The sequence below is a fragment of the Lemur catta genome, chromosome 2, assembly GCF_020740605.2.
Source record: "Lemur catta isolate mLemCat1 chromosome 2, mLemCat1.pri, whole genome shotgun sequence".
In the NCBI taxonomy this organism is placed as follows: Eukaryota; Metazoa; Chordata; class Mammalia; order Primates; family Lemuridae; genus Lemur; species Lemur catta.
In genome coordinates, this window is record NC_059129.1 from 74408207 (window position 1) to 74434651 (window position 26445).

At 37.2% G+C, this 26445-nt stretch overlaps 1 protein-coding gene across 1 annotated transcript in view; it reads left to right on the forward strand.

Annotated features, from left to right (window-relative positions):
• CD109 (CD109 molecule) overlaps positions 1 to 26445 on the forward strand; it is a 120492-nt gene that overhangs the window by 59321 nt on the left and 34726 nt on the right. Inside the window, exons 8-22 of the mRNA XM_045543897.1 lie at positions 4580 to 4676; positions 4932 to 5073; positions 5805 to 5914; positions 7949 to 8173; positions 9065 to 9166; positions 9260 to 9322; positions 10296 to 10472; positions 12194 to 12346; positions 17946 to 18020; positions 18643 to 18703; positions 19941 to 20082; positions 20753 to 20870; positions 21568 to 21681; positions 23395 to 23613; positions 24632 to 24776. Coding sequence (XP_045399853.1) covers positions 4580 to 4676; positions 4932 to 5073; positions 5805 to 5914; positions 7949 to 8173; positions 9065 to 9166; positions 9260 to 9322; positions 10296 to 10472; positions 12194 to 12346; positions 17946 to 18020; positions 18643 to 18703; positions 19941 to 20082; positions 20753 to 20870; positions 21568 to 21681; positions 23395 to 23613; positions 24632 to 24776 — 1943 coding nt within the window. The remainder of the gene's footprint in view (positions 1 to 4579; positions 4677 to 4931; positions 5074 to 5804; positions 5915 to 7948; positions 8174 to 9064; positions 9167 to 9259; positions 9323 to 10295; positions 10473 to 12193; positions 12347 to 17945; positions 18021 to 18642; positions 18704 to 19940; positions 20083 to 20752; positions 20871 to 21567; positions 21682 to 23394; positions 23614 to 24631; positions 24777 to 26445) is intronic.

The window sequence follows — 26445 nt, forward strand, 5'->3', positions numbered from 1 at the left end:
TCAGCCTGTCACTCTCACCAGGCCACTGAAACTGCTTTCACCAGGGTCACAGAGACTTCCTTCTTGCTCAATCTTGGTGGGTACTTTTTTAGGTTTTTACAACTTTTTTTTTTTCCCCTTTTGCAGCAGGGGGCATTGTCCACTCCCATTTCCTTTCTGGTTTTCCTTCTTTCCCTTTGGCTACTCCTTTGAGACTCTTGAGGGCAACTCTACATCTTTTAAAAATTCTTATTAGAGCTCCGTCTTTGGCTCTCCTCTTTCTGTGCTCACTTACTCAGATTTTTCTTTTCCATGGCCAGTGCTTTTGCTACTGTTTATCACGTAATGATACCTAAATCTATATCTCCAGCCCCACGTTTCTTTCTTGAGGTTCAGACCCTCACATCTCACTGCCCACCAGACATCTCCCACTGTGTGTCCCTCAGGTGTTTTAAACTGAACATGTCATCTTCCCCCAAACATGATTCTTCTCCTGCATCTCTGTCGTGGTGGACGGCAGCACCATCTGTTTAGCTGCCCAAGTCAGCTGCACTCTTCCCACTCCCTCCACTCCTCTAGCCAGTGGGCATCGATGCTATTGATTCCGTCTCCTTCCAGTCCATCCACTTTTCTCCGTTGCCACTTCCTTGATTCGGGCCAACATCATCTCTCTCTCCTCAACTACTATTGCAGTTTCTTAAATGTTTTTCCTGACTCCAATTTTACCTCTTCTAATCTTTTCTCAACCTTGTATTGAATTCCTCTCTCTTTTTTTTTTTTCTGAAAGACAAATGTAATTTTATTACTCTTTGCATGAAAATTTTTAGGCCATTGCCTTGTGGGTGAAGTTCAAATTCTTTAGTATATCTTATGGGGTTCTTTTCTAGTTTCGTGTCTTTTGAAACATCCCGCCCAGCCCATTTTCTACCATCCCAAACTCTACTCTCAAATTTTACTTGTGGTTCCAAGAATGCAAAATACTTTTTCTGACCAATGGGCCTTGACATAGGCAATTTCAAGCCTTGCTACCTGTCCATAACCCACTATGCTTATGCCTCTCCTAACCCTAGTCACATGGTGCTGCAGTTTGCTAGTCCACCTCCTTGACAGTGGCTGTTTGCTCCTGCACCTTGGTGCCTAGTACAGGGCCAGCCACAGAGTAGGTTTCCAGGAAATATCTATTGAAAGGACATATGGGTAAGCAGCATGACCCTTAAGATTTCAGTTCCAGGGCCAGGCGCGGTGGCTCACGCCTGTAATCCTAGCACTCTGGCAGGCTGAGGCGGGAGGATCACTAGAGGTCAGGAGTTCGAGACCAACCTGAGCAAGAGTGAGACCCCGTCTCTACTAAAAATAGAAAGAAATTATCTGGACAACTAAAAATATATAAAAAAAATTAGCTGGGCATGGTGGCACATGTCTGTAGTCCCAGCTACTCGGGAGGCTGAGGCAGGAGGATCTCTTAAGCCCAGGAGTTTGAGGTTGCTGTGAGCTAGGCTGATGCCACGGCACCCGGGCAACAGAGCGAGACTCTGTCTTAAAAAAAAAAAAAAAAAAAAAAGATTTCAGTTCCACGCAGTGTATAATATAGCAAAGGTCTTCATACCACATCAAAAGCCTGCTATTTGGAGTTCTGAGGATCTAGGAAAAAACAAACTCAGTTTCTTCTATACTGTCATTCAGCATTCAACACAGAAGGCTTCTATGACCTCTGGTCTTTAAGAAATGTGTGGTGATTTCTCCCTACCAACAACCAATCAGTCAGTTCTGCAGCAGACACCAACGAGGTGTCCTCTAATTCAAATCAATTCTGACACTGTCTACCTGGAAATAGCGTCAGATCATAGGCAGAGAGCTCAGCCCAGAGACTGCCCCTACTTCAGACACTCATCACAAGTCACAGGGTGTCACCTCTACTTCTGACCAATTGGCTATAATCTCCTCTTCAGGTTTGACTGATTTGCGAGAGCAGCTCACAGAATTCAGGGAAACACTCTACTTACAGTTACTGGTTTATTACAAAGGATATAGATGAAGAGATGGAGGAGATGCATTGGGTGAGGCATGTGGGAAGCAGCTGGGAGCTTCCAGGCCCTCCCCTAGCGCCTCTCTGGGAACCTTGGGCTATCCAGAAGTTCTCCAAACCCTGTCCTTTGGGGTTTGTATGGACGCTTCATTACATAGGCATGATTGATTAAATCATTGGCCATTGGTAATCAACTCAACCTTCAGTCCCACTCCCCTCCCCAGAACTTGGAGGGTGGGGCTGAAAGTTCCAACCCTTTAATCATGCTTGGGTCTTTCCAGTGACCAGCCCCCATCCTGAAGCTCCCCAGGGGCCCCAGCCACCAGTCAACTCATTACAAAAAGACACTTATCGCCTTGGAGAGTCCCAGGATTTTAGGAGTTGTATGTCAGGAAACAGGATGAAGACCAAATATATATAATATTTCACAGTATCACAGGAGTGAACTAAATTGAATTGTATGAGCAATAGATTTGGTCTCATTACCAAATTAGGGGATAGAAAGAAAGTAGGGCCTGAAATCAAGTTGTTTCTTGGGTGTGTTTTGAAAGATGAGTTCTGTTGTCTTATTTGGATGGTTGTTATTAAGTTATAGAGATGATTTTGTGAATATTTATTTCAAAATAGCTATTATAGTCCTCTCTATGAGTGTATGATAAATAATTTAGGTTACTACTCTGTTAGTAACCATCTAGTTCATCAAGGCTGTAGTTAATGTGCAGAGCATTGCTAGAAATTTCTCTGAGAAGAAGCTTAATAAGCATTTTTTAGTTTTGAAATCTTTAACTGAGGTAAATAAAAAAATGCATTTATTAGCCTTGATGTGAAACATCTGTTCGTTATTCCCACCTCATTAAAAATAAACAATAGACTCTTTTCCACTAACCACAGTGGGTTCTTGAGGATGGTAAAGAAAATAACATAGCACATATCTATTTTACTTCCATTTAGCATATATCTATTTTACTTCTATTTAACTCCTAGAGATAGTAGAATATGAAAAATATTATTTAATCTAGGTTTATTAAACTATATTTATTATTTAATGAATTGAAACATTTGTGTCCTGCAAATAAAGTGGAAAAAAAGGTAAGTGGGAAGAAACATGAATTATCCTGATAGGTTCACTTTTTAGATATTATTTTATAAACCATTTGTGCTATGGCTGTTTTCAGAAAGAAAATTCTTTGTTTTGTTAATAGTATCTCAGAATATATTTGACTTGCTTTTCAAAATGTTGCCAAGCTATTATTTTATGAATAATCAATGTATCTCAAATGCTTCCAGATTCTGTTTAGGACAATAATTCTCAGTATCCTTGTTTCACAATCATTATAATCAACTTGGTGCCTGGAGAGCTAAATCTGCTTCACATTTAAATAAAAATAAAAAATTTTTATGTCTGAGAATACTTTAAATTATGTCTGGATTTTAAAGCTCCTTGTACTATCAGGTGATATAACTCTTTTAAAATACAATAATCTAGTATTCTAATTTTGCTTTCATGAAGATACGAGTAATATCAGGCTTCAAAGATTCTTGAATGAGTGAATTTGATGCTAAAATTCCTAACCAGGGTTTCCACTAACTACTGTTTTCATCTGGAAGAGTGGTGCATTTGAAGGTGGATTTGTTTTTTCCTTCTTAATTTTGGAATATATTGTATTTTAATATTTGCCTTTTGGTTGAGTTGATCCAGATGAGGGGCAGTTTCTGTGTTCAATTAATGGATTCAGGAAGCAGCAGTTTACTGCTATGATTTATAGAGTGCAAAGCAAAATTGACTTCCACGTTTGGCTCAGCATTTCACAATGGAGATGAAAGCAACCCAAGAAATGCATTTAAAAAAGGCTTTCTGGCAGAAAAATGTTTACCAAAGATTGCTTCTCCTTCACATGAAGAAACTTTCCCATCATGAAAAAGGATACAGTTAATACACAGAATGCAAAGTAGCAGAGAATGATATTTGACTCAAGGAGATAAGTTTGGTACTGTGGGCTAAAATAATTACTCTTTAAGTTTTCCTACAAAAAGCCAATTTTTGACAGCCATGAGCACATTTGGTGCTCCAGAATATGTGGTCTAATAAACCCTCCCCGCTAATAGAGGAACACGCAGCAATAGCCCACGGTGATTTCAGCTAACATTTGAAAATCTTCAAAAACGGCCAAGTTTCGTGTGCCCACAGTAAATGGGCCAGTCCAGATTTCTAGGAATGAACGCTTTTCATAACCTTTTAGAAATCTTTGGACAGGATACTGTCACTTTCAGTTATGGTCAGATTTTCTCTGGGGTCTCTCAGATAGAGAGAAGCTGGGTAAAGTCTGTATTATGAATTGTTTTAAGGTGCTACAGTTAAAAGTCTTCCCATTTTGGAGACTTAATTTCAATGATCATCATTTATTAAGGACATTCCTTGCTGGGTTTAGTTTTAAAAATTTGTAGTAGGAGTATGTTTTTAATGCAATTCTTTTATGTTGAATTGCTAGTATATGCTATTGAAAGTAATATTTTCATTGTGTTCTGGCAATATCAAGTTGATGTGTAAAAAAACCTTTATTTATTATTTTTTAGGTATACATATGGGAAGCCAGTGAAAGGAGACGTAACACTTACATTTTTACCTTTATCCTTTTGGGGAGTGAAGAAAAATATTACGAAAAAATTTAAGGTAACTTTTGCAGATATTTTATAACTTGTAATGGGGAAAATATGTTTACTTTTTCTAAAAATAAGATTTCATACTGAATTGACAAAAAATTGAGTGTAAGAAAATCAAGAGCTTTCCAGCATTGGACAAGTAAGAATTTACCCATTTCTAATTATTAGAATGTTATCAGAGCTATTGCTGTAAATTAGTTTGAGTTTTATTTCTAAAATTTGAATTGCTAAAGTGAAAATATAATCGAACTTTTAAATAAAACAGATAAATGGATCTGCAAACTTCTCTTTTAATGATGAAGAGATGAAAAATGTAATGGAGTTTTCAAGTGACCTTTCTGAACACATGGATATGTCTTCCCCTGGGCCGGTAGAAATTTTAGCCACGGTGACAGAATCGCTTACAGGTTTGTAGATTTTGAAGTGAAGGTAAAGAAAGCTATTTATATGGTGTTGCTCCATCACCTTTCTTATTATAACTGGAGTTTTCATTTGGGAGCATTGTTGCCTTTCTAAAGATGCTATTTAATGTTGAAATTGTCATGACTATTAACTGGTCTAACTTGCAGGATGTTTCATAATAAGGGGGAAACTTATTTTTCTATGAAAAGTCTGTACTTCAAGCACATGTGATAGTTATTTGTAATCTTTTCCCATTTCTATTCTTCTTCCCATTTCTATTCTTTCTTTTCAGCCTGAAAACTGCATGGAAAGGCTTATGTTTTCAGTCAGCTATCTTCTTCTATTTTTTTTAATTTAAATCACTTAACATCTTCTGGAATCTAATTTGCTCCTAGACAGTTTTCTCTTTTAATAAGAAGGTAAAGGTTAATTGCTAGAGCCTTTCTATTACTATGTCAATAGCTTTAACTAATCCCCTAGTCCCTTAGCAAAAGACTAAGGTGGCCTTAATCTGCTGTTGTACATGTCACTGCAGGAGGATGGCAGCAATGTACTGGGAAGGGGTCCATAGAGGACATCATAGGACTGTGTGGTTCTCTTAGTGTCAAAGCCAATGTGGGAATGAGGTTTATGTGACCTGATATCTTAAACCCCTTTGGCAAACATGGATTTGATGGATAGAGGCTGTTGGCAAAACATTAATTTTGTATTCTAAGTGGTGCAATTTCCAAAATAGGTATCTCAAGAAATGCAAGCTCCAATGTGTTTTTCAAGCAACATGATTACATCATTGAATTTTTTGATTATGCTACTGTATTGAAGCCATCTCTCAACTTCACAGCCACTGTAAGTTGGCATATTTATTTCTAGTCCATAGCAGTAAGTTCAGTTTAATGAAATAGAATGGGAAATTTTATTTTTAGTACTTTTCTAAAAATTAAAGTTAAAAGGTGGTAGATTACTTTTTCTCTTTAGATATGTGGGATATGTAAAATTGTTTCCAAATGACCTTTGTCTAATTTTCCTAAAAGAGTAGTTTCCAAAACAAAAATATTTTTTTGAAAATGCATTTAACAAGCAATTTAAGTTAGATGTGGATTGTTACATTGAAGCTTTTATTTATTAACTGAAGGAATTAGATAGTAGTCAAAAATTTGATTTTATAATGACTAATTTTAGTTCTAGCAAAGATGCAGCATTAAAAACCTATCAAAAAATCTACTAAATTTTTTGAGATATGTTGAGTTGCCTTTTATTAATTGAGTGAATTTTGACAATGTGCAAGGCATGGTGCTGGCAGGGCTTACACGGAGCCAAGAAGGACTCAGTCCCTACCCCGGAGTTCACAGTTTTTGTGATGATGACAAGAAAATATATACACAGCTATAATTCAAGTCAGAATAAGATTAGTGTCATGAATTAATTTCTAAAGGGATTTAAAGCAGGGGTTGGCAATCTTTTTCTGCAATGGGCTAGAGAGTAAATATTTTCAACTTTGAGGGCCATATGGTCTCTGTCACAGCTACTCAGTTCTGCCCTTATAGCATGCAAGTAGCCACAGCCGACAAATGAGAATGGCTATGTTCCAGTAAAGCTTTATTTATAAAAATACTCGATTGGCCCACCTTCTTGTCATAGTTTGCTGATTCCTGATTTAAAGAAAGGAGGGGTTGCTTCTTGTTGAGTGGGTCAGTAGAAGTTTTAGGTAGTTCTTGATTTCAGTCATCTTAATTATTTAGACAGTTTGAATAGCTAAGTAAAAAAAAAATGAGGCTGCAAATGGTAATTTCTGAATGAGTAGAGTGAAACAATGGGAGTTCAGGGAGGAAAAGTTGGCTTTGGGATGGGGATGGTGATTATTAAGGGATGCTTTGTGAAAGAGGAAGCTCTAAACTATTTGTTTAAAGATTAGTAGGGTTTTAAATGCTCAGGCATGGGGGTGGGAGGTGGGGAGCAAGGTGAATTGAGACAAGACCAGGAGAGCTCTGATTAGCAAGTTCAGGGTATATTTGGGACCTGTGCAGTTGTAGCTGAGGGCTTGTGCCTGGGGGTAATAAAACAGGAGAAGCTTGGGGAGTTGTAGGGGATCCTAAATGTCTAACTTATGTGTTTGATCTTCATGCTGTAGGCAGTGAGAAGCCCATGGGTGGGAGGTGGTGAAAACAGTGTTTGAGGACCAGTGATCAGGGTTGTGTACAGGAGGATGGCAGCAGCCTTGTGGTGGTGGCTGTGGAAGTGGAGAGGATGGAGGAGAGAAGTATAGGATTTGGTGTTCGTTGGATTTGGGAGGTGGGGAGAGAGATGGAAAGTTCAGAGATGTAAAGTCTGACAGAATCGTGATGTTAGCAAAAATAGGAAAAGCAAGGTGGTTGCTCCATTTTAGATGTGTGAATTTGAGATGACGAAGATATCCAAGTAAAAATTAGGAATTGGAGGTATTGGGCAGGAGCTCTGGATCAAGATGAGGATGGGAATTTTGGACTTAGGGTGCAATCACAAAGAGCTAACTGAGCCTTAGGAGTACTGAGACCTTGAGGAAGAGAGAAAAACCGATGACTGATAATCTGGCAAATTTCCACATTTGGAGAGAGAGAAGAAGAATCAAAAATACACTGAAAAGATTCAGAAAGAGAAGTAGGAAGCAAAGGAGGCTGTGTGGAGCCGTGGAAGGCAAAGGAAGCCATAATATTAAGAAGAAGGTGGTTGACGGTGTCGGATACCTTTAGAGATAGGCCACCGAGTCTGGAGTTAGAGTGCCACCAATAGTCGTTGAGAGTTCAATTTCATGGGAGTGGTTCAGATGGAAAGTGGATTCAATTGCACTTAAATCCTTTGCTTCTCTTATTACCTGTTTTTAAAATGTCTTGTTTTGACAATTAGGTGAAGGTTACCCGTTCTGACGGCAATCCACTGACTCTTGAAGAAAGAAGAAATAATGTTGTCATGACAGTGGCACAGAGAAACTATACCGAACACTGGAGCAGATGGAACGGTAGAAATGAGCAAATGGGACCTGTCCAGACCATAAATTACACTGTCCCCCCGAATGGAATCTTGAAGGTTGAATTTCCAATCCTGGAGGATTCCAGTGAGCTACAGTTGAAGGTGCCATCTGTTTCCCATCATTATGCCACGGCAGCAACACCAGTACAATTGTAATCTTGTGGTAGGCACTCAGCTTGGCAGAGCTCAAAGTGCATAGGAAGCAGACACATCTTTCTATTTAAAAAAAAAAAAAATGGAGGAAAGTGTTAAAAGTAATTTAATGACTGTGGCTCAGGGCTAGATTGAATGTTTCCTTGTCAGTTCATTTAGAAGGGCACAGTAAAATATAGCAATGTGAAGATACGATGGAGAAGCTCATCAAACCCTAGGTTGATTTTCAGTCATTTGAAATTTTATTTTGGCAGGAGCTGAAATGAAAGAGGAATATATATTTTTTACACTTACATACCTTTGTTGAACTCTCTTTCCTAGAATGGCTTGTCTGAGACTCCTCAACCATTTCTACCACCTTTCTTTTGCTTACACAGCCTTGCCCAAGTCAGGGCTCTGGCAGAGCAGGGTGCTCCTCAGATGTGGCCTCTTTGATTTTTACTCTGAATAGTGGTGGATCTAGTGGGGTGATATAATTTTTTGCTTGTGTATGAGCTGTGTGTCGTAGAGAGAACAAAAGGATCCTTTTCCCATTTCATTCTCCTTCTCTTAGTGTTTCCAGAAAAAATATCTTTGTTTCTGAAATAAGCCAGGACTATGCTTTTTTCCTCTTAGGTTATGATGGTGAAGACCCTTTCCCATGTTTTAAAACTATCAGTTTCTTTATAGTACAAGCCATAAAATGATGATGTTCCAATGTCTGGTGAATGTATTAATATTTTTTCTGTGTGAAAAAAAGTGAAAGTGAATTTGACTTTCAGTAATTTTTCAACGGGTAGCATCTTTTCTCAAGGTATTACTAAAGATAAAAATTTATAGCTCCCTTTTCTTTTGTTATAGGCCTTTTTTCTTGATAGCACAAGTAGCATGGCAGTGCATGGTATGTTTACTTCTCCCAGTAAGACATACATCCAGCTAAAAACAAGAGATGAAAATATAAAGGTAATTCTTACAGCTCACTTGATAATTATTAATACAACATAATGGGCTTTCTTACCTTTGTTATGTATGTATTAATTAAGATGTTTTTTCTAGGTGGGATCACCTTTTGAGTTGGTGGTTAGTGGCAACAAGCGGTTGAAGGAGTTAAGCTATATGGTAATTTCTTACAGAATCTAAATTTATGATCTATTATAGAACCATCTTAAGTGTTGCCTACCTATGTCTACACTGAGCTTACTAATTTTTAAAATTTTGCCTTACACCTTTTTAGCCTGTCCTTTTTATATTACAGTCAAAATATCTTTTTTCATTCTTCACCTATATTTGTATTTTCAGTTTAAAATGGATAATTAAATCCTGTATTATGTTTAAAATCTAAATTTCTATTGGATAAACCATATATATTCATTGTAGAAAGTTATAAAATATAAGAAAAACAAAAAAGAAAATAAAGATTGCTATCCATGGCCTTGAAATTTTGCTAATCCAGCTCTCCCAGTGGTGCCCTGTGTTCCTTCCAATAAAAAATGAGTTCTTTTTTTAAATATATACATATAGTTTATTTTATTGATTTTGAGATAGAGTCTTGCTCTGTTGCCTGGGCTAGAGTGCTGTGGCATCAGCTTAGCTCACAGCAACCTCAAACTCCTGGGCTCAAGCAATCCTCCTGCCTCAGCCTCCCCAGTAGCTGGGACTACAGGTGTGTGCCACCAGGCCTGGCTAATTTTTTCTATTTTTAGTTGTCTGGCTAATTTCTTTCTGTTTTTAGTTGAGACGGGATCTCGCTTCTGCTGAGGCTGGTCTCAAACTCCTGACCTCAAGCTATCCTCCCGCCTTGGCCTCCTAGAATGCTAGGATTCCAGATGTGAGCCACCACGCCCAGCCAAAAAATAGATTCTTGACTATGAAGCTACTGTTGTTCCAATCAGTATCACTTTAACTTTATCATTTTCTGTTTTCCACAAAATACTCTCTGTGTTTGTCAGGGAGGTTCTTTTGTATTCAAAAGATTTTGAAGGTGGTTTAAGTCAAGAATATGTGTATATGTTTAAAATTATGATAAACATAGCTTCAGTTGAGATCCTATTAGTTTTAGCAAAAAATTTAACTCACCTATTCTTCTTTTCAGGTAGTATCCAGGGGACAGTTGGTGGCTGTAGGCAAACAAAATTCAACAACGTTTTCTTTAACACCAGAAAATTCCTGGGCTCCAAAAGCCTGTATAATTGTGTATTATGTTGAAGATAATGGGGAAATTATAAATGATGTTCTAAAAATTCCTGTTCAGCTTGTTTTTGAAAATAAGGTAAGATTTAAGGTAATGATGTTTAAAAGAAAACTTCATATTAATGAAGTCTGAGAAATACAGTATTTCTTTTCTTTTCTTTTTTTTTCTTTTTTTTTTTTAGACAGAGTCTTGCTTTGTTGCCCTGGCATTAGTGAGTGCCGTGGCATCAGCCTAGCTCACAGCAACCTCAAACTCCTGGGCTCAAGCTATCCTACTACCTCAGCCTCCCAAGTAGCTGGGAGTACAGGCATGCGCCACCATGCCCGGCTAATTTTTTCTATATATATTTTAGTTGGCCAGATAATTTCTTTCTATTTTAGTAGAGATGGGGTCTCGCTTTTGCTCAGGCTGGTCTCGAACTCCTGAGCTCAAGCGATTCACCCGCCTTGGCCTCCCAGAGTGTTAGGATTACAGGCGTGAGCCACTGCGCCCGGCCTACAGTATTTCTTTATAAAAGTATCATTAAATGAAATTGGTTAGAAATTTATACTATTCATTTCTAGAACTACAGTTGAAACTCTTCATATTTAGGACTATGGAAGTATTTTTGCCTGTGGAATCCCTGGTCACTGAGGGTCTTATTTGTAAGATGTTCCTGGCTGTAGGACTTTTTAACTCAAATCCGTGAAGCCTTTTCAGGATTTTTCAAAGGGTTGAGTAAATACCGCTTTGGCATGGAACTCCAGAAAGCCCAGTGGCAATACAGAATTCATGTGGCGTTGATATTGGTGTGAGAGTGAAATGAAGGGTGTGGGAGGAAGTGAGGCCACTTGAGATGATATGGGTTGAAACTTTGTCCTGGGTTAGTTTCCAGCTAATGAAATAGATAAATGAAAGCCCAGCTCTGGGTTGTAAAACTGGCAACAGGCTGGGAGATTTACATTTCAAAGGGGCAGAGAAAGAATTTATGGTTGCAAGTTTTCTAAAGTGAATGCTCTAAGAAAAGGCTTACAGTCAGGAAGAAGCCTGTCTAAAGTTCAGTTGAGCTGAGGAGAACATGGAGGCCTCTTGGGGAGGCAGTACAATCACTGGTACAGGGGAAGTTGAGGTGCAGCTGGTGAAATGAAAACTCCCAGTAGGAAGGGGTCTCATGACCAAGCCATTTGATTGAGCAGTGGTGAGATGATTGATATTCTTTATGAAGTATTAGTAGGATGGCGCTTTGATGAGTGTAATGACAGAGGAAGTGCAGGTAGCCATGGAGACACAGGGCAGAGAGGTCTGACTAGTGTTCGGTCTGACCACCTTCTTCCTTGGGAAGAGCCCTCCCTCACCCCCGGCCCAGGTAGATCTGTGAGTCCTCCAGGGAGCTCCTCTTGTATTCACTCCTAAGTCCGTGTTGCCAGTATGTAGGCATCTGCAGTTTCTTTCTTCTTTCGTGTTCCTCCTGTTGGATGCTGGCCTTCTCCAGGTGTGCTGGACACTGCTATCTTCTCTTCAGCACTAGCTGGGGGCTGAGGGGTGGGAGATGGAGAAACGGAAGAGGAAAGGTAGAGAATTGAAGAATAGTTCCAATTTATACCACTGTGAGACATTCCATGACTTGCAAACACTGTGGAAGTAGTTTTTTAATTCCTTTCCCTAGAGAAGGGTGATGTATGGTTTTAGAATTATCCCTGAGCAAAGGCAAATGTAGATTCTTTTGCTAGATTTTGAGTCATTGATCTACTATTGGTAAGAAATATAAATAATACTTTAAAAAAGTGAAATAAGTCAATCCTGCTTTCTCTCTTTCTTAGATAAAGTTATTTTGGAGTAAAGCTAATGCCGAACCATCTGAGAAAGTCTCTCTTAGGATCTCTGTGACACAGCCTGACTCGATAGTTGGGATCGTAGCTGTTGACAAAAGCGTGAATCTGATGAATGCCTCAAACGATATTACAATGGAAAATGTGAGTTTAGCCATTTTTTCATTGCAAAAATACATGTTAAAAGAGAAAAAGGAAACTTTATTGCATTACTTTAAATAATTAAAGAAATCTTATTGTTAATAGTTTCTTTGCTTGTATAAGTCAATAATCAGTAAAGCTTCCAAATAAAAAAGAATCTTTACATTGGTTATGTTGGAAAGATGCCTATGTGGTTAGGTGCCTGCTATCTCTCATGAGAAATGCCACCTAAAGTTAGATCGGAGGAGAAGGTTCTGGAGATCTATTTTACTGCATGGTGACAATAGTTAATAATAATGTCTTATATACTTAAAAATTGCTGAGAGTAGATTTTAAATGTTCTTGCCATGAAAATAGCAAGTATGTGAAGTGATGGATATGTTAATTATCTTGATTTAGTCATTCCACAATATATACCTATATCAAACCATCACATTGTACCTCATAAATATACACAGTAAAAAAAGAAGAAATGTCACCTAGAGCTTTCTCTCATTTTAATACTGTATTTTAATTTAAGGCACTCAAGAACATACTAGAAAATTGACTTGCGCAATTCCATATGACACTGGATAAGAGAACTTTAGATAATTTTGAAGTGCTTTCTATTTTGGTTAAATGTGATGGTTATAACTAATTGCAGTTCCCATTGAATCAGGAATTTGCAGTCTATTGAAGGAGTGAAATCATGTCAATCTGCAGAAAACTTATAGACCAAGAGGTATATGATATGAATGTTACATGAACTAATCTCATATTCAGTAGTCACTGAAATGACTACTGAATTTTTATTTATACATTCTTAATATATCCTTGTTGCCATTGTTAGCTGTAATAGAGATTGTATAATCTATGTCCATTAATTGATTCAGTACAGTGACTAACAATACATCGGGAAGAAAGATATATATTGTTAGGTTGATTTGGTCATTATATTGTAAAATTAATTCGCTTGTGAAAAATTATACATTTTCTTCAGTTTATACAACTGATTTTTTTAGTCTTTTTTTAAAGAAAACTTTAAAAAACCAGTTGGTCATTTTTTTCTCTTTGATGTTTCCTAAATTCATATTCTTCTTCTTTTTTTTTTATTTTGAGACAGAGTCTCCCTCTGTTGCCCGGGCTAGAGTGCCATGGCATCAGCCTAGCTCACAGCAACCTCAAACTCCTGGGCTTAAGCGATCCTCCTGCCTCAGCCTCCGGAGTAGCTGGGACTACAGGCATGCACCACCATGCCCGGCTAATTTTTTCTGTATATATTTTTAATTGTCCAGATAATTTCTTTCTATTTTTAGTAGAGACGGGGGTCTCACTCTTGCTCAGGCTGGTCTTGGACTCCTGACCTCTAGCGATCCTCCCACCTCGGCCTCCCAGCATGCTAGGATTACAGGTGTGAGCCACCGCACCCGACCAATTCATATTATTCTTTGAGTCTTTAAATCTTGCATTTGATTTAACTGAATATAGTAATATCTCTTATTTTATCACTTTCTAAATAGCTTCATAAATATATTATTTGATTTTCCTTCCCTATATATGTATATGTTTGTGTGTGTGTGTACTGTCTCTGTCTCTATTTATGTTAATATATATACATGTGGTATGTATATATTTACATTAAATTTTGTCAGATATTAATATTGCTATCCCAGCTTTCTTTTGGTTCATATTTGCCTGGTATATTTTTCCATCTTTTTATTTTCAGCCTTTTATAGGTTTTTAAGTGTGTCTTGTCGATTTTGCTTTTGTTTTTTTAAACTAATTGCATAGTCAATATCTTTTAATAAGCTTCTTTAACCCATTTACAAATATGGTAATTTTTGTTCTAATTAGAACTTTTTCTGCTATTTTATTTCCTATTTAAAAATAATTTAGACTATTCTCTTTTTATTTCTTTTTCTTTCTGGGGGCTAGATCAAATTTTGTTTGGCTGGTTTAAAGGTTATATAATTCTATTTTTGTTATTACGTTAGATGTCCTTAACTCCTGAACTATATGTATTTATCCTTATCCTTATTGATTTCTTAAGGTTATCAATATTTGTATCTTCATCTGACAAGATGAGCATTTTAGTATGCTTTTTTGCCTTTTTTGTCTACAACTGTCTCCTTGTTCTCCTCTACCCCTACCCTAGTCAGATGGTGTTGCTCGTGTACAGGTTTTAGTCTGTGTTATTATGGGTTGCACTTTTAATCTATGCTCTTCCTTCATTTTTTAATTCTGGAAATTTGTGTCCATTATTTCTTCATATATTTCCCCCTCTCCATTTTATTTTTTCTCTCGTTCTGGGACTCCTGTTGTTCAGAAGCAGGCACTTCTACTTCCATCCTTCACAATCTCTTAGCTTTTTGTTTTATGTTTTCCATCTCTTTGTCTTTTCTGTATTTCTCTAACAGAGTTCCTCAGTTGACTTTTCCAGCTTACTGATCATTCATCAGCTGTGTCTATCCTGCTTTGATCCCTTGTATTGTGTCTTTTATGTCAGCTATTATATTTTTAATATCTATTATTTTTATTTGGTTCTTATTTTTTGTTCTTGTTTTCTTATTGCTCATATCTCCTCTTATCTCCTTATCTCTTATCTATTTATGAGGCTTATTTTGAATTCTTGAGTTGACTTTTTCAGTAATCTTGTATCACATGAGGTATGTCTAGTTGGATGTCTTTCTTTCACAGTAGTTTTACTCTTTGGAAGTCTAGTTGATTTGGCAGCTGCTCTGATAATATCTGTTGGGGAAGGCTGAACATCAGGCTCCAATCTGTGTAGGTCTTGTGAATTTAAAGAGAGGAGTCTAGCCTCATGGACTAGAGAATTACTCTTGATTGGCTCTGCTGCCTGCCTCTCTTCAGTTTCACTCTTCGGGGAAAACAGCACCAAGGAGAGAGAGTCTTTTGAGGTTATGATCCACCGGCCCTGAGGGTTTGAAGGGGGAGGGGAAGTCGAGTGCATGCTGGGGGCCATGGGTCTGTCTACATGTTTTCGCCAGTCTCCCGCACCAGAAGGTCAGAACTACTGACCTGGTATTTTCCTCGGGACACCTGCGCAGGTGGTGGGTCTGCTGCTGATTTTGGCAGTGAAGTTGGGAGGCATGATTGTCCTGAGGCTAACCCCGGGAGAGAGGCAAGGGCAGAATTTAAAAACCTTTCCTCTAGCCTGTCTTCTCACTGCTGCCTTTAGCTGCCCTCTGTCTCAGACTGAAGCCACCCACTTTCTTCCAACACAAATTCCAGCTGTCTTCTGCTCTTCCAGGGTTTTTCTCATCCCACTTATCCAAGTTTCCTGCTGCTTTTATTGTTTCTCCAGAGTTAGCTCTGAAGGAGGGAGTCAGAAGCCGGTGATAATAGACTGTTTTGGCTTCTTTCTTTCTTGTTAAATTTGTGTGTGCTGCCGAGAGCCTCTTGAATGCCTTGGCATGATTTAAGTGTACTGCATCTTCCAGGAGTAATTTTTAGACACCAGCCTTCTCATCATTAGCTTGTGCTGCGCCTTTGAAAGTGCATTTTTATTAAGCAACTGAGAAAAGGAGGATTTTTTAAATGCGATAGATGCTTTATTTAAAAAATAAATTTTATCATGTATATTTGAGGTTTACAACATGATGCTATGGGATACATATAGATAGTATAATGCCTACCATAGTGAAGCAAATTAATATACCACATGGCTATTTGCTTTTGGTGACAAGAACGGCTAAAATCTACTTGTTTAATAGAAAGCCCCAAATAACACACAATTTTATTAACTCTAGTTCTCATGTTGTAAATTAGATCTCTAGACTTGTTCGCCCTACATATCTGCTACTTTGTACCCTTTGACTTATATCTCCCCATTTCCTTCCTTCTCCCCTTGTCCCCAATAACCACTGTTTAGATGCTGCTTCTTGAATATTGCTATCCGTTCATGCCTGAGTGGGAGCAGATGCAAATCCTTATGTATTTACATTTTGCGGAGTCCTGGAACTAAAACCTTTTCTCCTCGTTATGTCTGGCTCTGGCTCTATCGTCTGTAGTTGAGCTAACTCAGTTTGCCAGCTTGTTGAGACATTATGAAATTTTCTGTCTTTTCATTCTATTGTTTTCTTATTGGTGCCTGTTCTAGTAGCTTACTGTGGACGAAGCCGTGGTTGTTGTTAGCATTGCAGAAACAGTGATTACAGGTGTTTAATTTTATGCCAGAATGTGTTTTTTCAACTTGTACTTAGATTCTTTCACGGTTTCTAATCCTGCCTTTGTCTTGTCTAGTTATTGCTAATGTAAATAAGGGAGGAGTATCAAAATAGTTACTTGAAAAGGTATAATATCTAAATTTTTTAATTGTAGGTAAATATGTAAAACGTAAAATTTGCCATTTTTACCATTTTTCAATGTATAATTCAGTAGCATTAATTACTTCACAATGTTGGACGACCATCACCACTTTCTGTTTCCAAAACTTTTTCATGGCCCCAGAGACTCTGGAACCACTAAGGAATAATTCCCTATTTCCTCCTGTCCCCAGCCCTTGGCAACCTCTAATCTACTTCTGTCTTTATGAATTTGCCTATTCTAGATATTTCACATAAATGAAATTATATAATATTTGACCTTTTGTGTCTGATTCATCCATGTTGTAGAATGTATTGGAACTTCATTTCTTTTTATGGCTGAATATTATTCCATTATTTATACATTTTTCTGTGGATGGACACTTGGTTGTTTTCACCTTTTTGGATATTGTAACTAATGCAGCAGTGAACATTGACGTACAAATGTTTCTTTGAGTTTCTGTTCTCAGTTCTTTTGAGTATATTCCTAGGACTGGAATTACTGGGTTGTATTCTAATTCTATGTTTAACTTTTTGAGGAACTTCTAATTTTGCTCCCTCTTTTAGCTTATTGTATCCACTCTTGCTAGCAATGGGAACTGCTCTAAAAAACAATAGCATTGCTAGCTGGTCCAAAGGTAGTAAGTTATCTCACTTGATTGTTCATAGTCAGTTACAGATTGAACTTCTTCTACTCTTTCTCCCTTCTCACTACTGCACTTGACAAGTAAAAAAAAAAATAGCATTGCCAATGTGATACATGCAAATATCTCATTATTGAAAAAACTACGTCTCATTGATGCTGTAATTTGCATTGCTTTATCAATGAGGCAGAATATTATTTCTGCTTATTAATAATTCATATTTCCTCTTTTCTGAATTACCTTTTTAGGTTACTTTTAAAAATTTAGGCCATTGATACTTTGCAAAGCTTTATATTAATCTTCATCAAATTTAACCTGTTTATCTCTGCCAAAAGTATGGGTCATTTTTAATACTGACTTCTACCTGTTGGTCTTTTCAAACAGTGACATTTAAGTTCCTTTTGGGCAAAACTGAAGTCCAGACTTCATAGGAATTCTGAGTTGCTGTACAGAGTGAAGTTAAAATTAAATTAAAAATGTAGTTTTGACTGATTGAATCATGAACAAAGCATTTGCATATTCATTACTACTTGATTTGTGTCACTTTTAGATTTGATAAGCACGAGGGCCCTGTCTTATCTAAGTTACTTATAAGAAATGTTGTGGAAGGTTGATATGAATTCATTCATTCTGTGTATTTTATCTTCTCCTTAGGTGGTCCATGAGTTGGAGCTTTATAACACAGGCTATTATTTAGGCATGTTTGTGAATTCTTTTGCAGTCTTTCAGGTATGTTTAGTTTGCTATATTAGAAAGATATTAATATCCTTTATTATGGAAAACACTTTCAGGATTAATGATCATTATGAAATGTCAACCTTTTATTAAATGTGTCGCTGGAGGACGCATTTATATTAACACTTATATGTTATATAAGTGAAATTTGAAATGAAAAGGTAATCATCCTTCCAGTTTTAAAAGCAAATGGAAACATTCACTATGAAAGAAATTAATGGAATTGTCATTAAATAAACAATTTCCTCACTATTACACTTGGCTAGACTAAAAAAAAAGTCAATTTCTTTTCTTTATATATATATGTGTGTGTGTACATATATATGTATATGTACACACACACATACATTTCCTTATAAATATATTTTATACATTTTCCTTGACTTTGAAATGGCTGTTTATTCATGTAAATACATGTGTGTGTGTGTGTGTGTGTGTGTGTGTGTGTGTGTGTGTGAGAATTGAGAAAGAGAAAGAGATCAAATATATGTACATATATGTACCTAAGCACTCTAAAATGAGTAAGAGTGAGACAGGAGTGTGGCAGACTGCTGAGGTAACTTAGAGAGCATTTAAACTTGTGTTTTTAAAAGAAAATTAAAATTATTCTTTCTAGGAATGTGGCCTCTGGGTATTGACGGATGCAAGTCTTACAGAGGATTATATTGATGGCGTTTGTAAGTAAAACCTGGCAATGTGCTTATGAAATATTTATCTTTCACTCAGATATTCAACATTACTTATTAATATATAGGTATGGATATTTGCTGGTAGAATATGGATTTTATGATTTTCACTTTCTGTTCTCTTGTCCTTAGATGTTTGGAGTTTAATGTACTTGGAAGTACATCCGGACCATGACATGGAATGGTCTTCTGGGCTCCTGTCTAGGTCTTTGAAATAAATCTTTCCATTTATTCTCTGTAATTCTTTGAGGTAGTTATATTTTTGGACATATTGGCAGGTCCTGTGCTTCCAATTTGTATCACAAACTATGCTATTATTTTGGAATTAGTTAAAAGGAGCAACATATTTTTGAAACATTTCTCTAGCTTTTTAATGTTCACCTAGAAAATAGCCGAGATGCCATGAAGTATGCTTGTATACACACGCACACACACACACACACACACACACACACACCCCTCATCAATATGAACTCTTCCTGGGCAGGGTGATATCTGTACATCCTAGTTCCTTCAATTGCTAAATAGAGTTGGCCACCCAGTAATAAGGTGCTTTTAACAAGAGCCCATAAATGTTCCGATGGAAGGACATGTACAAATGAGAATGGTTAACTGTAGAAGTTATTCTCTTTTCTTTCAGATAAATTTATACTAACATCATTTGGAAAGGCTTCCAGAAGTTTCTATCCTTGAATCTCACAGTTTCTATCCCTGAATTCCCTATTTCTGTCAGGTGTTCTCAGTTATTCCATACTAAGCCTCCAGGGTCTCTTTGGGCTGGTTCTTGCCACCACGGGACACCTGAACCTCTGTCCTGAAGCTTAAAAGATAATATTATACTCTTAAAGATTTATGAAGTCATTATGACCTCTATGTATTAAAGATGTGTGGTACATTTTGCTTTCCTCATATAGTGCTCTATCCTAGACAACCTTCCAAGCATCTTTCTTTTTCCATTTGTCAGTCTCCACTTTTACCCATCTTTGTTCTTCTTTACTTATCACCTCCTGCCCGATGCCCACTGTAATACTCATTCTATTGTTAGTAATAACTTTTCTGAAATCCTTCTTCTACCTTTTCACTGTAACAGGAGAAACCTGATATTCTCACTAGTATATTACATCCCTCGAAACCTTCTCAAGTGATTGACATTCACTCTGTGCATGAAGTTTACAATTCATTCTGTCTAGTGACTGTTTTCCTAACCATTGTCAATGTCTGTTTATAGATGACAGTGTGGAATATGCTGAGAGGTTTGTGGAGGAAAGTGAAGGATCTATGGTAGACATTCATGACTTTTCTTCGGTTAGCAATCCACGTGTCAGAAAGCATTTTCCAGAGACTTGGATTTGGCTAGACACCAAGATGGGGTAAAAATTTATAAAGTTCCTTGCCATATATATTTTGTTTAGTGTTTGTTTTAAATAAGTTTAGATTAATTTCTAATGTTTAAGTACAAACGTAATGTGATTCAGAACTAAATCGACTAAGAGGTTTTTGTTTTAGAATGATATTTATTGAATCTCAGTACAGTATTTGATAAAGCCACATGCAAATTGTGGTGGGAGAGATAGGTCTTTTTTTTTTAAATGAAGGGTGATTTTTAACTTCTTTGAAGTCTCATAGTTCTTAGGTAAGTTATGAAATCTACATGGTATTTTATAGTCAGCCATTTAGGGATACTTGAGATAAAACATGACTCAAATCTCAAAAAAATATAAATAACAGCATTGACAGGGATACAGAGAAAAAACTTTTCTGCAAATTTAGAGGGAAAAAATTGGAGTTAAAGTTTGAAACTATGTTTTATTCTCTATGCAAAATTTATGAAAAAATAATGGTCATTCTGAAATATAAACATTGTAAAAAATTTTATGGGAATATGGGTCAGTATGCAGTATTATGACCTTATGATGATCTATTCCTTGAGCACTTGGGATCTACTATTTTATGTTTAAATCTTTTAAACAGTTTTACATGTAGATGTGTAAATGATATGGTTCTTGGTTTTATGATTTTTATGCTTACCTTTGACTTCAGATCCAGGATTTTCCACGAATTTGAAGTTACTGTACCTGATTCTATCACTTCTTGGGTGGCTACTGGTTTTGTGATCTCTGAGGACCTAGGTCTTGGACTAACAACTACTCCAGTGGAGGTATTCCATTAAAGGGGCGCTTATTGAATGTTGTAGTGCCATTAAGCTAAGACAGTCCCCACTCCTCAGTGGGTTTTTAGAAAATGATTGCTTATGATGTTTTTCACAGTTTGGAGATTACTTGGCTTTGCCTTTTACTTTTCATCTGTTTTATATTTTAGAACATGAGCTGTATTAAACTGCTGAATGTGTGAAATCTATATTTAGATTTCGATAGAAACGTGTATTATTGACCTGATCTAACCACCCCAAAGGCCAGAAGAGAGAGTCTTTCCATGTGTCCCCCTTCAAGGATGAGCAGAACTTCTCCAGATGTGTTCTAGCCAATGTTACTTCACATCAGTTTGTGGTCAAATTGTGTCATGTGTTGTTTCCTCAACTAGTCACTGGCAAGAGGAATATAATGACCATGGGTGGCCTTAGGCCAGTAGCTCTCACTTCTGTTATACCTGAAAGCACCCTGTTTTATAATGGATACTTTGTGCTGCCTTTTTACCATCCCAAAATGAAATTCATAGAAAGTATAATATACCTGCGTACTTGATTTTTTCAAAAAATCAGTATGTTGCTCTAAGTGAAATACTAAGGAGAAGTAAAAGGAAAGTAATGTATAATAAAATATTATAATATGTATCTCAGTATGTAAGTGAAGAATTTTGACCTGAATAAAAATATGTACTCTTTGTATTTTTTCTAGCTGCAAGCCTTCCAACCATTTTTCATTTTTCTGAATCTTCCCTATTCTGTTATAAGAGGTGAAGAATTTGCTTTGGAAATAACCATATTCAATTATTTGAAAGATGCCACTGAGGTAATATATTCAAGGTTTTGTTGATCATTTACACTTCACGAGAAAATGGAGATAACATTCAGGGATTAGGTTGTGTGGTGTCTGAGCATCCGGCCTTCTAAACATTTTATATATTTCTGGGAGATTGAACATAGACATAGTTTGTCAAGATTTCCTCTGCTAATTAATATCTAAGGGTATCCTTAGCGTGTCTGAGCATTCTTTCCTTAATTTCCAGCCCAAGTTATCCACTTTAGCCATGTATCTTTTTTATTGTTTCTGAGGCATGCCTTTCTCTTTCCTGGCTTCCTGCATTTTCCTCTGGGCTTCCCACATTTAGATGTGTTGCCACTTCTCACTGCCATTCTGTGTCCACTGCAGTTGACAAGAAGTTATCCCCTTCATGATCTGGCTTGAAACTAAGTTGCCTTTCCTGAAGCATCTCACTCATTCTGTAATGATTCTGTAGGCCCCATGTTAAATGTGCATTATATTTTCCAGGGTTTACTTTTCTTTTTTTTTAGAGACAGGGTCTGGCTCTGTTGCCCAGGTTGGAGTGCAATCGCATGATCATGGCTCTCTGCAGCCTCAAACTCCTGGGCTCAAGCGATCCTCCTGCCTCAGCCTCCTGAGTAGCTAGGACTATAGGTGTGTGCCATCATGCCTGGCTATTTTTAAAAACTTTTTTGTGGAGATGGAGTCTCACTATGTTGCCTAGCCTGGTCTTGAACTCCTGGCCTCAAGGGATCCTCCCACCTTGGCCTCCAAAAGTGCTAGGATTACAGGTGTGGGCCACCACTTCTAGCCAGATTTACCTTTTGGGTCATGTGCCTTGTGTCTCCTTAGCTAGTCATTTCCCTGGAAGGCACGACACAATTCTCACTGTATTGTGCCTGCAGTAGTGTTAGCCAAATGATTGATTCTTTTCCCCCTAGAATAAGTATGGACTTGTATTATAATTAACTTTATACCTCTTTAAAGTACTCTGTCTATAGAGCAAATTGGTTTTTTATTTTTTACCTTTACTTTTTAATCTAGTCATCATGGTGTAGTGCAACAAGCAAAAGAGTCAGAAGGCCCAGATTCAATGTCTAGTCTACCACTTATCAGCAAATGACTTATTATATTTATAGTTTCCTCATTGGTGAAATGGGAATCATAATTATCTCTACAAAAAATATTTTGAGAAGCAGATGAGAAAATAAATGGGAAAAAAATTCATAAAATGTGAGACCTAGAGAAATGCTATTCATGATAAGGCTGGCAACTTAGGGATAATTTACAAAAGTTTACAACCAAGATGTGCTTTAGGACTAATGTCTGAGCCATGCTTTCCTTGGAAGAATTTTTTTCAGAGACTCTCAATGAGTGTAATAATATTTTATCATGTTTGTCCCATGTTTTTCTAATGGGACCAATGTGTTTTAGGATGACAGAGTTAAATGAGGCTGGTGGGGATACCAATATATGAAATAGCATTTCCGTGCACATCCTTGCCCCTTAATGGCTTCAGATAATGAGAGAATTTAATGTTACTGGGAGAACTAGAAATGGAGCTAAAGAAGGGCTTTTCTCCCTGTGCCTTGAGGTAGAGGGAGAAAGCATAGAAAAGAAATGCTTTCTTTCTAGGGAGTCTTGAGCCTCACGGATTTAGCAGCACTCAGGGTGGTGATAAAACAACATTCTACTGGAGAGAATTTATCATATATAACCTTTGATATTTTTTTCTTCCAGGTTAAGGTAATCATTGAGAAAAGTGACAAATTTGATATTCTAATGACTTCGAATGAAATGAATGCCACGGGACACCAGCAGACCATTCTGGTTCCCAGCGAGGATGGGGCAACTGTTCTTTTCCCCATCAAGCCAACACATCTGGGAGAAATCCCTATCACAGTCGCTGCTCTTTCACCCACTGCTTCTGACGCTGTCACCCAGAGGATTTTAGTGAAGGTACATGTCTGAAGTCTTAAATAAATGAAATGGAAATACGTAATTGGAAGGAAACAGAAGTTTTTTTCTCTTGGTTAAATTTATTGACAAATCCAGTAGATTGTCTTCTCCACCCTCCTGTCAGTGCCTAGTTGTTTTCTCATCTGTATGTAAAAATATATTACACATGTGTTTTAGAGATAATTGCCAATTTCCTCTTTAAATTTAAGACTGTAAAATCTCTTTATAGTCATTTACATCTAAAAACTGTGTTACATTGGATCCTATTAAATCATGGTCAAGGTGATGTGTATATCTGGAATATTGGAATTTCACAGTGCAGGCAGAAGAGATTTTGTAGATTTTTTTTTTCAGAGAAGACATTCTGTGCAAAAAGATAACTCAGCACAGTGGGTAAGCACTTGTGTTCTGGGGTGAGACAGCCCTGGGCTTGAATCCCAGCTCTGCCAAGTATGACTTGGGTAAAGGTATTTAATTCCTGTCTCTGGATAATAATAGGAACTACCTCGGAGGGTTTTTCTCATTACATTTTCACCTTTTCCTTTGTCATTTTCATGGTCATTCCATGATGTGTTTTGTCTAATTTAACTAGAAAGTGAACATTAACAGATTTGAAGAATCAAGAAATGGTAGGTACTTAAATATGTCATCAGATTTAATTTAGTTCCATGGAAACAGCGCCAGTTAAGTTCAGATCCTGTTGAAAAGCACCTTTCAGTTAATGCAGGGTCCTGTATTTAGTGAGAAATCTAAAAGTAGAAAAAGTAATCAAAGTTATGGCAATTTATGGTGATACAAACTAAAAGGAAAAGCTCATTCTGTGAAATAAATATTTACATTACTTGTTTAAATAAAATAGCTAATTTAAGGGGGAAAAAAAGAAGAAATGGTAGTTACTTATCTAGGCATACACAAACCACAGGTACAACAAGTTGGATGTTTGTCTTCATATCTACGTACAGTTCTCTGTAAATAGATGAGTAGAGACCATGTTCTTTGTGTTCCTTTTTCTCAACAGGCTGAAGGAATAGAAAAATCATATTCACAATCCATCTTATTAGACGTAACTGACAACAAGCTACAAAGTACCCTGAAAACTTTGAGTTTCTCATTTCCTCCTGATACAGTGACTGGTAGTGAAAGAGTTCAGATCACCGCGGTTGGTAAGGATAGATTATGTTACCATCTACTGGTTTATTTGTATATGATAATATACATTGTTCACTTATTTATAGATGTAATTTCTTATTTAGTCCTAATGAGAAGAGATTGCAAGAGTTTTTACTTGGTCCCAACTACTGATTACAATACAAAAGCTAGCAAATTATGTATCCTCAACCAGTTCTTCTCAATCTTCAAAGTACATATGAATCACCTGGGGATCTTGTTTAAAAGCAAATTGTGGTTTAGTAGGTGAGGGGTGGGCCTGGGATTCTGCATTTGTAACAAGTTCCCAGGTGATGGTGATGCTTCTCATTTGCAGACCGCACTTCGAGTAGCAAGGCCTCACTACTATGTAGCTGGAGGGAGAGGTTATTTTAAGAGCAAAATTTCTGGATTCTGTGGCTTTCTACCACTGGTGAATATCAGAATGTTCTAGGGAAATTTGTAAAAACACAAATATCTGGGCTCTACACTAAACCTACTAAGTCAGAATTTCTTGGGCTATCGCTAAGTTTCACCAGTGATTCTGATAACCAAAGGTTGAGAACTACTGCCTAGAGTAGTTCTCCGTAGGATATGAGTAACCTTTACAGTAGGAAGCTACTCACTGACTTTAGTCACTTCCGTAACCTAAAAGTGCTTTTAAAAAAATTGACAGTTTTGGCCGGGCGCGGTGGCTCATGCCTGTAATCCTAGCACTCTGGGAGGCCGAGGCGGGTGGATCGCTCAAGGTCAGGAGTTCGAGACTACCCTGAGCAAGAGTGAGACCCCGTCTCTACTAAAAATAGAAAGAAATTATCTGGCCAACTAAAATATATATATAAAAAAAAATTAGCCGGGCATGGTGGCACATGCCTGTAGTCCCAGCTACTCAGGAGGCTGAGGCAGGAGGATCGCTTAAGCCCAGGAGTTTGAGGTTGCTGTGAGTTAGGCTGACGCCACGGCACTCACTCTAGCCCGGGCAACAGAGCCACACTCTGTCTCAAAAAAAAAAAAAATTGACAGTTTATAATTGTATGAATTTATGGGGTATAGTGTGATGTTTGATTTATGACTACAATGTGGAATATGTAAATCAAACTGGTTAACATATCCATCATCTTAAATACTTAACATTTTTTTGTGATGAGAACATTTGAAATTTATTCTCTTAGCAAATTTGAAATGTACAATACTCTTATTACTAACTGTATTCACCACGCTAGAAGTACTTTTGAATTAAATATAGTTCTACACAAATGGTGTATTAGTCAGAGTTCTTCAGAGAAACAGAACCAATAAAATATATATATTTATATATATACATACATATATATACACATACATATATATATATATATATATATATATATATATAAATAAAATTGGCGCATGCGATAATGGGAGCTGAGAAATCTCACCATCTGCTTTTGCAAGCTGGAGACCCAGGAAAGCTGATGATATAGCTCAGTGAGTCCCTGAGAACCAGGGGAGCTGACGATATAAATCTCAGTCTGAGGGCTGGAGAAGATGAGATGTTCAGTTTAAGCAGTGAGGCAGGAAAAAAAGGGGTGAATTCCTCCTTCCTCTGCCTTTGGTTCTATTCAAGCACTCAACAGATTGAATGAAGTCCAGCCACCTAGGGGAAGTCAATCAAATTTGCTGAGTTCACGAATGCAAATGCTAATC